This window comes from Triticum aestivum, chromosome 5D, assembly GCF_018294505.1.
Source record: "Triticum aestivum cultivar Chinese Spring chromosome 5D, IWGSC CS RefSeq v2.1, whole genome shotgun sequence".
Classification (NCBI taxonomy): Eukaryota; Viridiplantae; Streptophyta; class Magnoliopsida; order Poales; family Poaceae; genus Triticum; species Triticum aestivum.
The window spans coordinates 439,596,561-439,608,944 of NC_057808.1; the positions used below are offsets into that span (position 1 = coordinate 439,596,561).

The 12,384-nt window shown below is 44.5% G+C and overlaps 1 protein-coding gene and 1 long non-coding RNA gene across 2 annotated transcripts; both read left to right on the forward strand.

The window, feature by feature from the left end:
- The first annotated feature begins 3,962 nt into the window (after positions 1–3,962).
- Positions 3,963–6,816, forward strand: LOC123122510 (probable flavin-containing monooxygenase 1). The gene is made up of 5 exons (XM_044542709.1): positions 3,963–4,505; positions 4,950–5,187; positions 5,398–5,573; positions 5,693–6,051; positions 6,137–6,816. Exons 1-5 carry the CDS (start codon positions 4,056–4,058, stop codon positions 6,489–6,491), a joined length of 1,578 nt encoding a protein of 525 aa, XP_044398644.1. The 5' UTR covers positions 3,963–4,055; the 3' UTR covers positions 6,492–6,816.
- A 3,249-nt stretch (positions 6,817–10,065) lies between these two features.
- Positions 10,066–10,646, forward strand: LOC123122511 (uncharacterized). Its single transcript, XR_006460244.1, has 2 exons — positions 10,066–10,131; positions 10,251–10,646. It is a non-coding gene; the product is annotated as an uncharacterized lncRNA (long non-coding RNA).
- The last annotated feature ends 1,738 nt before the right edge of the window (positions 10,647–12,384 follow it).

A 12,384-nucleotide genomic window follows, 5' to 3' on the forward strand; every position in this document is an offset into this window, starting at 1 on the left:
CTATGGAACTGTATTTTTCAAAGGGAACTCGGTTACTAGATCAAGATAATGATACAGGCACATCGAGGTCACCCATTAGACCGAGACAAAGTGCATCGAATGTCACTGCAGTTAAGTCTCCCGAAGCCATTCATACAGAAATTAACTTAGATGAATCGCCTTATGATCCAGATGATCGGATGAGAATTTTGGAGTACACAAGAAATCCAAAGAAGCAAGATGAGAGAAGGCGCAAATATTTAACGAGGGGGCCTTATAGGCCATCGTCTAATTTTGATTACCCACTGAGGGAGATAGGAGATAGTCAATGGAGATTTAATCCAGATTGTTGATGAGTATGGTCCTTGACTTGAGTATAATGATAAAGTGAATCAGGCCTTCTTTTGCTACCTTTTCAAAGAATACGACGAGGGACAAGGTGGGGCTGGTGCATTTGCAACTAACGGCTAGAACGGTTGGAACAAGAAAAACAGACTATATACTCATGAGGGTAAGGGTAGTGTAATTAGCTTTCTAATGTAATAGTAAAAAGATGTGTTGCTTTGATGAATCAAGTTCAGTCAATTCAGGTTGCTCTTGATAAGCAAACTGATCATACAAAAAATCAAAATCGAATCTGGCTTAATGTTTTCATTGATTCGGTGAGATACTTGTTGCATTAAGGCTAAACTTTCCGAGGCCATGACGAGCCAGACAAGTTAAAAAATAAGGAAATTTTTTGAGAGTTGGTACATACTTTGGCAAACCAAAATAAAGCTATACGGAATGTTGCCCTGGAGTGAACCCAATGACCACATTTTTTGGCTCCACCCCTGGGCAGCGGCGGCTTCTTGAAGATGGAATAAGGTCCTCCCCGCCTAGCCTCTGTCCCGGTGATGTTTCAAGTGATATCAGAAGGCGTGTGGAGGTTTGTCTCTGACGGATCTCGTGGGATCCGGTCGGTGTTTGTCTTCGGTGGATCCGACTGGATCCGGTCTTCGTTTGTCTACGTCTATGTGTCTATAGATTGGATCCTTCTGATCTACGCTTCTCTTCATCGGCGGCGGTTGCTGTTCTGGTGCGCTGGTCCTATGGGGTCTTAGGACGACGACTTCCCGATTGTTTACTACAACAATGTTCGTCCGGCTCCGACGAGGAAGGGGCGATGATGGTAGTGCGCCTTCGGCTCGTTCCAGTGCTTGTAGCCATCGCTATTTGATCTACGGACCTGAATATAATTTTTACTTGAATGTGGCTAGGGAGCGGCGCTGCGCTCGTTCGTTGTTTAGAGGCACTGCCATATATAGTAAGTATGTGTCCTTGTGTCCAGCTGCTAGACTAGAAAAGGAAATTGCTTAGCCATATCCCGTAGCGCACATGGATACTGCTAGAATCAGCCTAGATCTTGTCCCCGAGTGCATTTATTTGGGGTTTCAAAAGTAGTAAAAGCCATAACTTTTGATTCAAGCATCGAAATTCAATTCTGTTTTCACCGTCAGGTTTCTCACGACGAGTTCTTCAAAACTAGATCCCATATCAGTAGGTTTCGTCAAACTTTTTTTAGAGCAACTTTGGGTGCAATGTAGGCAATTATAGTTCTACAGGAAAGCAACTTCTTATTTTTGGCCTAGTAGGACTAACTATTAAGTTGGTTTGTGTAAAACCGAGAAAATCATTAAAAAACATAAGGCTTCTTTAGTGCTATATACAAAGCAACTTCGCTACACTATGTGTATCTATGAATTTTGCTATGATTGTCCCAATTTGCGTGTCATGGTTGCTCAATTGCCTATTGTTGATGGTCAGTTGCTTATAGTTAATATTCAATTGCCTATAAATGCTATAAACTGCCTACTATTGATGCCTAGTTGCCGCTATTGGCAATTAGTTGCCTACAATTGCTGCTCGGTTGCCTAACTTTACAAAAATAGTTGCTTATATTATGAAGTTATTTATCATTGTTTTTCTAAGTTGCCTACAAACACTCTGAAGTGGTTTAGATTCATCATCATGTTGGTCTACCATAACTAGCAATAGCAGACACAGGAGCATCACTGGTAGATGACTTCATAGTATTATGGCAATTTAGAAACAACGACATACGAGCATGATCAATAGGCAAGTTAGAAGTACCAGTGAGGAAGTTAGGATTGACTTTTTTTGAAAAGGAGGAATACCCCCGGCCTCTGCATCTCTTGATGCACACAGCCAATTTATAGACAAAAATAACTAGGACACGAAATGTAGTGAAGTTGTCTGCTTTTAGAACTAAAGTTGCCTCTTGTAGAATGAAAGTTGCTATGACGGTGATGTGATATTATCTACCTCTGTTTCAAAGTTTTTTATGTATTATTAGTTAGTTGCTTATTCTTGGTAATTAGTTATTTTTAATGTAGTGAAGTTGCTTCTATTTGGCACTAAAGTTGCATCATCTAGCATAAAAGTTGCTTTGAATTTTTTTAAAGAAACATATCCATGTGGTTTAGTTTTGAAGAGCTTGTCGCGACCTGGCTAGCCAACTCATTTGTGTTTTCATCGTTATATCTGAAGATTTCAATGATTTTTACAGGCAACTTAACTAAAAATTAAGAATTTATGTAGGTTTGTGGGCAATTGTCTGATCTGCCCCCTATGAAACTTTTGGTTACCTCCTATGCAACTTCTTATCTAACACCCGCGACCTGGCTAGCCAACAACCGCACACTCAGTAGTGTTGGCATCTTAGGTCCTCTGATGAACAACTTTCATAGTATATTAGGCAATTAGGGATCACCCGTAGACAACTTCGTAGCGACGTAGGCAACTTGGTTTCTGAGGTAGACAATTTGGAAACCATGTTAGAAAACTTCCCACTTTACAGTGAGCAACTTTCACAGTATGATAGGCAACGAAACTATGTACAACTTAGTTTTTTATGTACGCAACTTAGCAATCATGGTAACCATCTATTACACTATTGCACACAACTAAGTAGGAGGCTACTCGGCGAAATTCACTTATACATTGGTGCAATTCTTCTAGCATCAAAGTTGCTCATGTTTAGAACTAAACTTGCCTCGTCTAGCATCAAAGTTGCTTTTGGAAAAAAATTCACCAAAACATGTTCATATGGGATCTAGTTTTGAAGAGCTTGTCACGAGGAACCCAACTGTGAAAACGGATCGTAATTCCGGCACGCAGTTTGAAAGTTATAGCTTTTTGAATTTTCTTGTACCAGAATTAATGCACGTTACATTGCTAGGTTCACACGGACAGTCGAACGAGGTGGAGAATATCAACATACTACAGTGAAAAAAAAATTCCATATATAGAATGGGTGGATGGTCAGTTTTCCAAATCAGGGATCAGTTTGTTGCGTCGATCGGTTTTTGAGCGTGAAAAGTGCAGATGCACTTTCTAGCATTTAGGTTTTTACTTATAGTGTTTTTTGTACTATCTTAACCGTTGATGAATAGATTAAATGTTTTTTTAAGAAAAACAAAAGGCAGAACCATGATCTGGATTGGTTCTGGGCGGATGTTGTCATTGAGCTAAGCTTTTGCTGATTGCATGAATACTATGAGTTGAGTAATCATCCGGAAAGAAAAAGGAAGCTTGATTCACCGCGTGTCGATCGAGGCTTTTCTTCGCTCCACGATGCATATTTTTCCTGATCGGCGACCATCGCTATCATCTTTTGCACATTTCTCCTGCATCTTCTCGACGAAGAGATAGGATAAGCTAAGGTAGATTTGACGACCTTTTTCCGGAATCTGCACGAAAATTAGTACTAGCGCAAAACGAAGACCTGCTGTAACCACTACTCCTGCCTAGCACTCTCAGAGCAAATGCTAAACTGACAGTTCTAGAAAAGGCTAACCACACCCATTTGCGTGATGCCGCGTCACACCTAAGCTAGGAGCCTACTAGCATTAGCTCACTCGAGTGGCATGCATACACGCCCAAAGCATGTGACCTGCAAAGTCCAAATCCAGCTGAACCCAACCACGCTCTCCTCTACATCACCTCCCCCACTCCTCACAAGCAGCCCATATATCACACGCTAGCCAGCCAGTCGACACGTAGCGCACCCCGTCATGGAGAAGACACGGAAGAGGGTGGCCATCGTCGGCGCCGGCGCGAGCGGCCTGGCGGCGTGCAAGCACGCGCTGGAGCGCGGCCTCCAGCCGGTCGTCTTCGAGTCCTCGGACGCCATCGGCGGCGTGTGGGCGCGCGCGCTGGCGTCCACGCGACTGCAGACGCCGCGCACGCTCTACGAGTTCTCCGACTTCCCCTGGCCGCCGGAGGTCGCCCAGGTGTTCCCGGACCACGCCCAGGCCACGGCGTACCTGCGCTCCTACGCGGCGCGGTTCGGCGTGCTGGAGCGCGTCAGGTTCGGCTGCCGCGTGACGGCGATGGAGTACGCTGGGGTCCGTGAGGAGGAGGTCCTGGCGTGGGATCGGTGGGCCGGCGACGGGTCGGCGTACGGGGATGGCCGCGGCCAGTGGCGGCTCACCGTGCAGCAGCAGGGTGCCGGCGACGTCGAGGTAAGACTAAGAACACTAGTACGACAGCGAAATTTGTGTGGCTCGTATTCCACTCCAGTACAGTGTCATCCATGAGCCCATCACTGGATATTTGCTGTCGTTCTCCAAAACAAAAAAGGTTGCAGATTCTCAAAGAAAGGAAGTGTAGATTGTACTGTAGCTCACAACAATAGCTAACGGTGAGCAAACATGTCTGCATCAACACTTGAACAGATCATACTGGCTATGTATATCCAACCAAGCAGGTCACCAAGACATAGTATATACTTACATAGACCCCTCAAAAAAATACATATATAGACAATTTATCAGCAAATATACTTATATAGACAACCAATTTATTTATCAGTACCGACTTATATGAGCTAACACTTCAGTTCATGCTGAACATTGGCAACAGCTGATTCTTGGCTCTGATGTCAACTCACAAATATCCATTTCCAGACACATGTTGCGGATTTTGTGATCCTGTGCACCGGGAGATTCAGTGGCATCCCAAATATACCCACATTCCCTCCCGACAAAGGGCCGGAGAAGTTCGACAGCACGGTAATCCACTCCATGGACTACTCCGACATGGGCACCGCAAAGGCCACTGAACTCATCAGGGGCAAGCTCGTCACCGTCGTTGGCTACCAGAAATCTGCTCTTGACATCGCCGCAGAGTGCGCAAACACAAACGGTGAGACCTCTAGCTTTCCTGCAACTCTTCACTGCAGAGTGATCAAAAGGAAGAAGGGTTCAGAGCACTGAGGTCAGATTTTTTTTTTGGAAAAGGGGTGATTCCCCGGCCTCTGCATCAGGTGGATGCATACGGCCACTTAGATAAATAAAATAGGTTCCACACTGAGGTCAGATATATCTTAATTTTGTTCATTGTTGTTGCACTCAGGAGCCAAGTATCCATGCACAATAATATGTCGAACGAAGAGATGGATCATACCCGACTACTACGCTTGGGGCGTTCCCATTGCGTTCTTCTACCTCAACCGCTTCTCGGAGCTCCTTGTACACAAGCCAGGAGAGGGGCTGCTCCTTAGCATTCTTGCTACCTTCTTATCACCCTTGGTAAGGGCCACTAGCCACTAGTAGTTCCTACTTATACCAGACTAGTCTCCCAAGTAAATACAGATCATCAATTTGTGTTAATGCATGTATTTAACCTGAATATACACCTATCTGATCAGAGATGGCTGTTCTCGAAGTTTGTCGAGAGCTACTATAGATGGGCGGTGCCCATGGATAAGCACGGCATGGTGCCAGACCACAGTTTCTTCCAGGCTATCAGCTCTTGCTTGGTTGCAATATTGCCAGACAAATTCTATGACATGGTCGATCAAGGAAGCATTGTTCTCAAGAAAGCAAAGAGCTTCAGTTTCTGCAAACAAGGTGTGATTGTCGAAGGTGATTCCGCGCCGATAAAGAGCGACGTTGTCATATTGGCCACCGGATACAAGGGAGACCAAAAGCTAAAGGAGATGTTCACATCATCCCTGTTCAGAGACATTGTGACTGGCCCACCATCCAGTATTATTCCTCTTTACAGGTTTAGCTTGCCCTTCTCTTAAACATGCTTGTTTGGTTGTCTGTATATATGCAGAAGCTCACAGTTGTTTTTGTGAACTGGGCAGGCAATGCGTGCATCCTAGGATCCCACAGCTGGCGATCATCGGCTACTCTGAGAGCATAGCAAACCTGCACACATTCGACATGCGCTCCAAATGGTTGGCACATTTCCTTGATGGGGTATTTCAGTTGCCTAGCATAAAATCTATGGAGATGGATATAAAGGAATGGGATGAATACATGAAGAGGTACTCTCGTGAATACTTCCGTCGATCTTGCGTTGGAGCTCTCCACATCTGGTACAATGACCAGTTGTGCCAGGACATGGGGTGTGAACCCAGGAGGAAGAAAGGGTTCTTTGCAGATTGGCTGTTGCCATATGTTCCATCAGATTACAAGGATATCAACCTGAAGAAGTGACATATGAGATCTGTCGCGCCATCGCCGCTCTTAAATGAAACAGAAATATTGCCATTCGATTCTGTGTTGGCTGTTGTACAAACTAAATGTCGTAGAATAAGCTCTTCGGTTGAACCTAGGTCCGGTGCCTGTTCCTATGTATTGGTGCAGCAAGTCAGCTGTTAAATCATACAGTACATGTTACTGTCCTCCCAGGACTGCTTCCAACGAGCAAACCATTATCAGTATTAGTTTCAAAAGATGATGATATGCTTCATGTAAATTTCGTCATGAACTATGTGCAACCAGACATGTCATCAAATTAAAAACTGAGCAGACTTGTCAACTGATTCCCAACATTATTCAGAATTAACATCCTAAGAACAAAAATGGTGCCCGCTCTATACCCGGATCTTAGCTACTCTACTGTGACATATGAATTGTCTCTTTCCAGGGATTCCCTCCTTCAACCAAGTGTGACCATCACCACCGAATATGGTAATCGCCTATTAAAAAGAGCGTGATGGGTCCAAAAGACTGCTCTGAAAATATTAACTGTCCAGCTAGATGATGCTCACCTCTGAAACCAAACCAACCAATACTTACTGAACCATCACTAATGGGCAACTAAGAGCTTCCACTATGGGTGAGCAGTTTGATGTGGCAGCATGCCATTGAGTCAATAAATTAGGTGCTCATACTTATGGCTGTAACCTGTAAGTGACTTTCTTTAGATTTACTGGAGCAGTCCTTATGCAACCTGGATATAAAGTATGCAGCATCACCTCAAAGCTTTTGCAAAGTTAACTCTACATGCCAGTTTCGACCCCAAACCCAGCACCAAGTGGATTTTATGGTACTGTGCATCAGAAGGCATAGTGGGACCCCAAACCCAGAATTTCCAGCAGATAAAGGGCCTGAGTTGTTCAACGGAAAAACATTGCACTCTATGGACTACTCTTATACATGGATAATGTGGCTGAATGTGTTGAAGGGAAGAGTGTGACGATACTTGGATCTGAAAAATCAGCATTTGATATTGCTGCAGAGGTTGCCAAGCTGAATGGCGAGTCCGAGAGAAGTAAGACCTCACTAACTAGTAATAATCGTTCAAAGCAATAAGTGCCTGACAGTTTGATCCCAATGCAGGTGCAGCTCAGCCGTGCACCATGATATATAGAACTGAACCCCGGCTTTTGATAAATCTAGCATATGGGGACTTAACCTTAATTACTTCTACCTTAACCGCATCTCGCAACTACTTGTTCATAAACCCGGTGAAGGATTTCTGGGCTGTATATTGGCTTGCGCACTTTATATATCACCTTGGTAAATAATTACTTCCAACTCAAATAGAGCTTTGAAAACAGTATAGAGAACTTGTGCATAGAAAGCTCACGATCCACAGAATTCATGATGTTTCAGAGATGGGCAGTTACAAAAGTAATACCTGCCTGAAGCAAAGGATTCATTTACAAAAACATGGGGATGGTACCTGACTACAGCTTCTCCTTTGCTATGTCTTCTTGTTTGTTTGCAATGCTGGCAATAGGGTTTCATGACAGGGTCGATGAGGGTAGCATTATTCTTAAGAAATCCAAGAGGTTCAGCTTCTGCAGTAATGGGATCATCCTGGAGGAAGGAAATGAATGGGAGCGGCGATTCGGTGCCCGAGCCCAGCTGCTCCCGAAATCATCGGCGTCAATTCCAGGCTCGGGATCTGAACAATTCACGCTGACACATCTGACTCGAAATATAGAAAAAGGGACGTACGGTACGAAACAGTGGATCTGACGTGGGCCCAAATCGTATGGGGTGGGACGGCGTTTGCGGGCGGGCTCTCTGGTCCGTGGACCAGAACGTCGGCATTTCAACCGAGCCACGGATCAGATAAGGCGTTCATTCTGGAAACCCTCGCCGCCCCTCTCTTCCTCCCCAAACATCACTATCCCCTTCATCTAGTGGCGCTCGTTCTGCACCGGCGGCAACGGGAAAAATGGATCATGCTGTTTGAGTTCCTGCTCGATGCAGTCGCCAGGTTAGTTCATGCAGATCTACAAGGTTTTGAGATTTGTTTTGCTAGCTGCTGTATGTGTAGAAGAAAGCTAACAAACGGGCCTTGGCGTCGGCCATTGCCGTCTTTTTCAGGTTCCCGCTGCGTGAGGAGTTCAGCGGCAGTTTTGAGCACTCAGATCCAGTACCTCTACTCTTGTTGCGGAACAGCGAAGCCGACCATGCCGTTCCTGCGGACTCCAATCCTGGGTCTGGTTGCGGTCAACAGTCGGCGGCGACGGCCAGATGAGATGGTTTTCGCCGGCGTCCGGATGCATCTCCGACTAGGTCGGCGCAATCGACTGCCAGAGTCAACCGAGAAGCCCCTGGTTGGACAAAAAGGTGTGAACCCAAGCTCCCCCCGCTGTTGAACTGTAAATGTTCCCTGTGACTCTGCTTTCGTCTCATCTGCACAAGTTTGGACAGAAATTAGTTTAATTGGGAAATCGTTATCAAAATAACCATATCAAAATAGATAGTTGAACCATTGTAGCCAGACCTTAGTTACCTTGCTTCACTGAAGTAAACTTACCATACTGAATATGTACGTTTGGAAAATACAGGTTAGTGTCTATAGCAAGGCTAGGGTGAAACGGTTTATTCTGTTTTAGAGATTCTGCTTTGGGAGGCAATATCTGAAAGTCTTTCCAGAAATACATGTTTACTTTCTCTGCTTGTCTTTCAAATGTAGAGGTATTTCATATCAACAAGATATGTCCATTTTCTGTGTGTTCCTCTATAATTGCTAATTCAGAACCTCATGTATTGGAAAATTATAAAATATACACAGTACCATTAATCGGTTGTAAATCTGGACAGCTCGGATTTAACTCTTCAGAACTTTTATTTGCTTATGTTTTTACAGAAATACAGGTCATTTCCTTGTTTCTAAATATACTGGACTATTATTTTGGAATGCTAACTGTAGTTGGGTTAGTTGATTTTAAGTGTAGCAATACATCGATTTTAACATGAAAATGAATAGCTACTTTTGTTATATCAGACATTGTTAAGGTCAAAATGACTTGTCTGGTTATTTATATTTATGATACCGGAGCCAATTATAATGAAGCTCTTAGTTAGTGTGTCATTATGTAGATTGGAGATATGATATGATTGTATACAATGTCAGACCGTTGAAGCACTGAAAATTAGGCTGCGACAGTTTTCTCGTTTTTAGCTGACCGAGTAGCAGGTATACCAAAGTTCTTTCTCATCGCCTTTATCACTCAGATACTAACTTGAGTGCTTCCGACAGTATATGATGGTTGTTCTCAAAGGTTTAGTGCCCATGGCATTCGGAGGTACCCAGGAGCCTGCAGCCTACGGTGAGCTGGTTTCCATCGGAGGGCTGAACCCTGATGTGAACAAGAAGCTGAGCGCCGACATTGCTTCCATCGTGGAGTCAAAGTTGTCCATCCCCAAGTTCCCGCTTCTGCCTCAAGTTCCAGTATTCAAAGGCAAGCAGACATTATTTGTCGTCTACTGCTCATTCGTTGGTCTTCATTAGACATCATAATGTTCTCATTGCAATTCTGCTGTTTGTTAGGTCCATCCTGCACAAGAACATGCTCAATGGTTGCATGATTTTGCATCAAGAGTAGATCATGTAAATGTCCATCTGTCATTTGAACTCGTAGTCGTCGTGTTAGCTTCCATAGTGGCTTCCTTTCTATGCTAGATGCTAATTATATGAACTCTAATTAACCTTTTTTCTTTACCATGCAGCGCTCGGACTTTGGATGGAACTGATTGACCTTTTAGACGGGTCATATGGCGTAGAGTCTTGTATGAGCTTCAGAGTTCGTAATATTCTGTCCATTGCGTATTCAAGGAGAAACTGCTGCAGTAAGATGTCTTGTCAGTTTAATGGCCAGTGTTTATGATACCCTTTGCCGGAGTCCTTGTGTGATCTAGTGGGTTTGGCTTCGGACTTGCCATGGCAAGGGAATGTCGAAACTGTTTGGTTTGATTCGTAATCATGAAGCATTTCTGGTGTCCTCTGGTGTGCTGGCTGTTGCGTTCCAGTGATTTGCTGCATGAACTAAAATTCAGGATTTGCATTTAAGTGCACCTGCAACTGTGGAACATATAATTGGAGGACATAGGCTCTGTTTGGCGTCACGATGATCTATGATACCCTTTGTCGGCTTAGCTACTTTGATATGCAGATTTGTTTGATTGGATGTTTGTTTTCCATTAAAGAGGTTAAACACTGCAAAACATATACTCCCTCCGTTCCTAAATACTTGTCTTTCTAGGCATTTCAAATGACTATCACATACGGATGTATGTAGACATATTTTAAAGTGTAGATCCACTTATTTTACTCCGTATGTAGTCACTTGTTGAAATGCCTAGAAAGACAAGTATTTAGGAACGGAGGGAGTACTCCATAAAATGGGCAGGACGATCATGGTCAAGGAACCAAATATGTCATCTTTACGGAACTCTATTCCTAGCCTGCATCAATACATACAGCCTCCAGAAAGAAAAGTTTGCCCTTTCCTCCGCCCCTGTTGAGATTCGTCCTTGGGTGTGTGGGCCAGGACGGAAGACGCATTTATGAAGGGCAGACTGGTGGCTGTTTGTTTGTACGTGAGCCAGGAACGGCTCAGACCGGCGTAGTAGAGGCAAATTTGACAATTTTGACCTGGAAACGAAATAAATTCACAGAATGAACTGGGTGCGAAACTATTTCACACCCGTAACCCTTTTGTGTAGCCCCCGCCACGCCGGCGCCACACCCTACGGTGCAGCGCCTAGCGCTGGGGCGTTGCACCTCTGTCCAGCGTGGCAGCCCATGGGCCCGCACCCAGCAGTGCAACGCCTCCGAGCTAGGCGCCGCACATGTAATGTGCAGCGGCTAGGCGCTGCACTGTGACTTATCCAGCCACTTGGCTGGGGCCCCCTCCCCCACCCCCACCCCCACCACACACTCTCTCACTCTCTCCCCGAGCTTTGCACCCTCTCCCACTCTCCCCCCCCCCCTCTCAAATCTTCTTCCAAATCTTGCAAATTTGAAGAATTTGTCCGTGGATTTCGAAGTCAAACCCTCCCTCAAGGTAATAATCTCCGATCCCCTTGTTTTGATCCAAGTAAAGTTCTCCCATTGCTCATTTGTTGCTAGTTTGGGGAAACCCTAGTTTTGTTTGGATCTAGAGATTTGCATGGAGATGTGAGATGTTTGTTAGCCAATTTCTATGATTAGGCTTTGTTAGTATGCTAGGGTTATTCTTATGGGTGTTCTTATGTTGGTGCTAGTGTTAGGTTTAGGGCTAGGGTTATGGTTATGGTTAGGGTTAGGGTTATGGTTAGGGTTAGGGTTGTTGTTTCATATATATATTAGGGTTTGTATTGCGTGTTAATCCATGGATTAGTACTAATGGAAGCAATGTTACCTTGTGTTCTTTGAATGCTTATAGGGATGGGAAGAACATGTGTGTTTGTTCATCATGGGGACAAAGACGCCTTTTTGAAAGGCAATAAAGAACCGGACCCGGATGAGCTTGACATGGTGTTTGATAGTAGTCCTAGCTATGCGGAGCTCTTGCAACAAGTTAGGAAAGATTTGAATTGGATGGACCCTAGTGATATCATTGAGTTGGAGGGAAGGCATAATGTTGGTTTTGGAATGCACATCCGTTGGAAGACAATGCGTGTCAACTCGGAGCAACGTTGGGTTGCATACAAGGAGACGGTGGCGAATCACTAGACAAGGCTCTTGAGTTATTTGCAATGAAGAAGGTTGATTCAAGTTTGCATTTGGACTTGAACCGGAACCCCTCCCCTTTGGTTGCTAGTAGCCCCCCACCCTTGAAGCGAGATGAAATTGTTGAACCTCTTTTGACCCAAGAAGTGA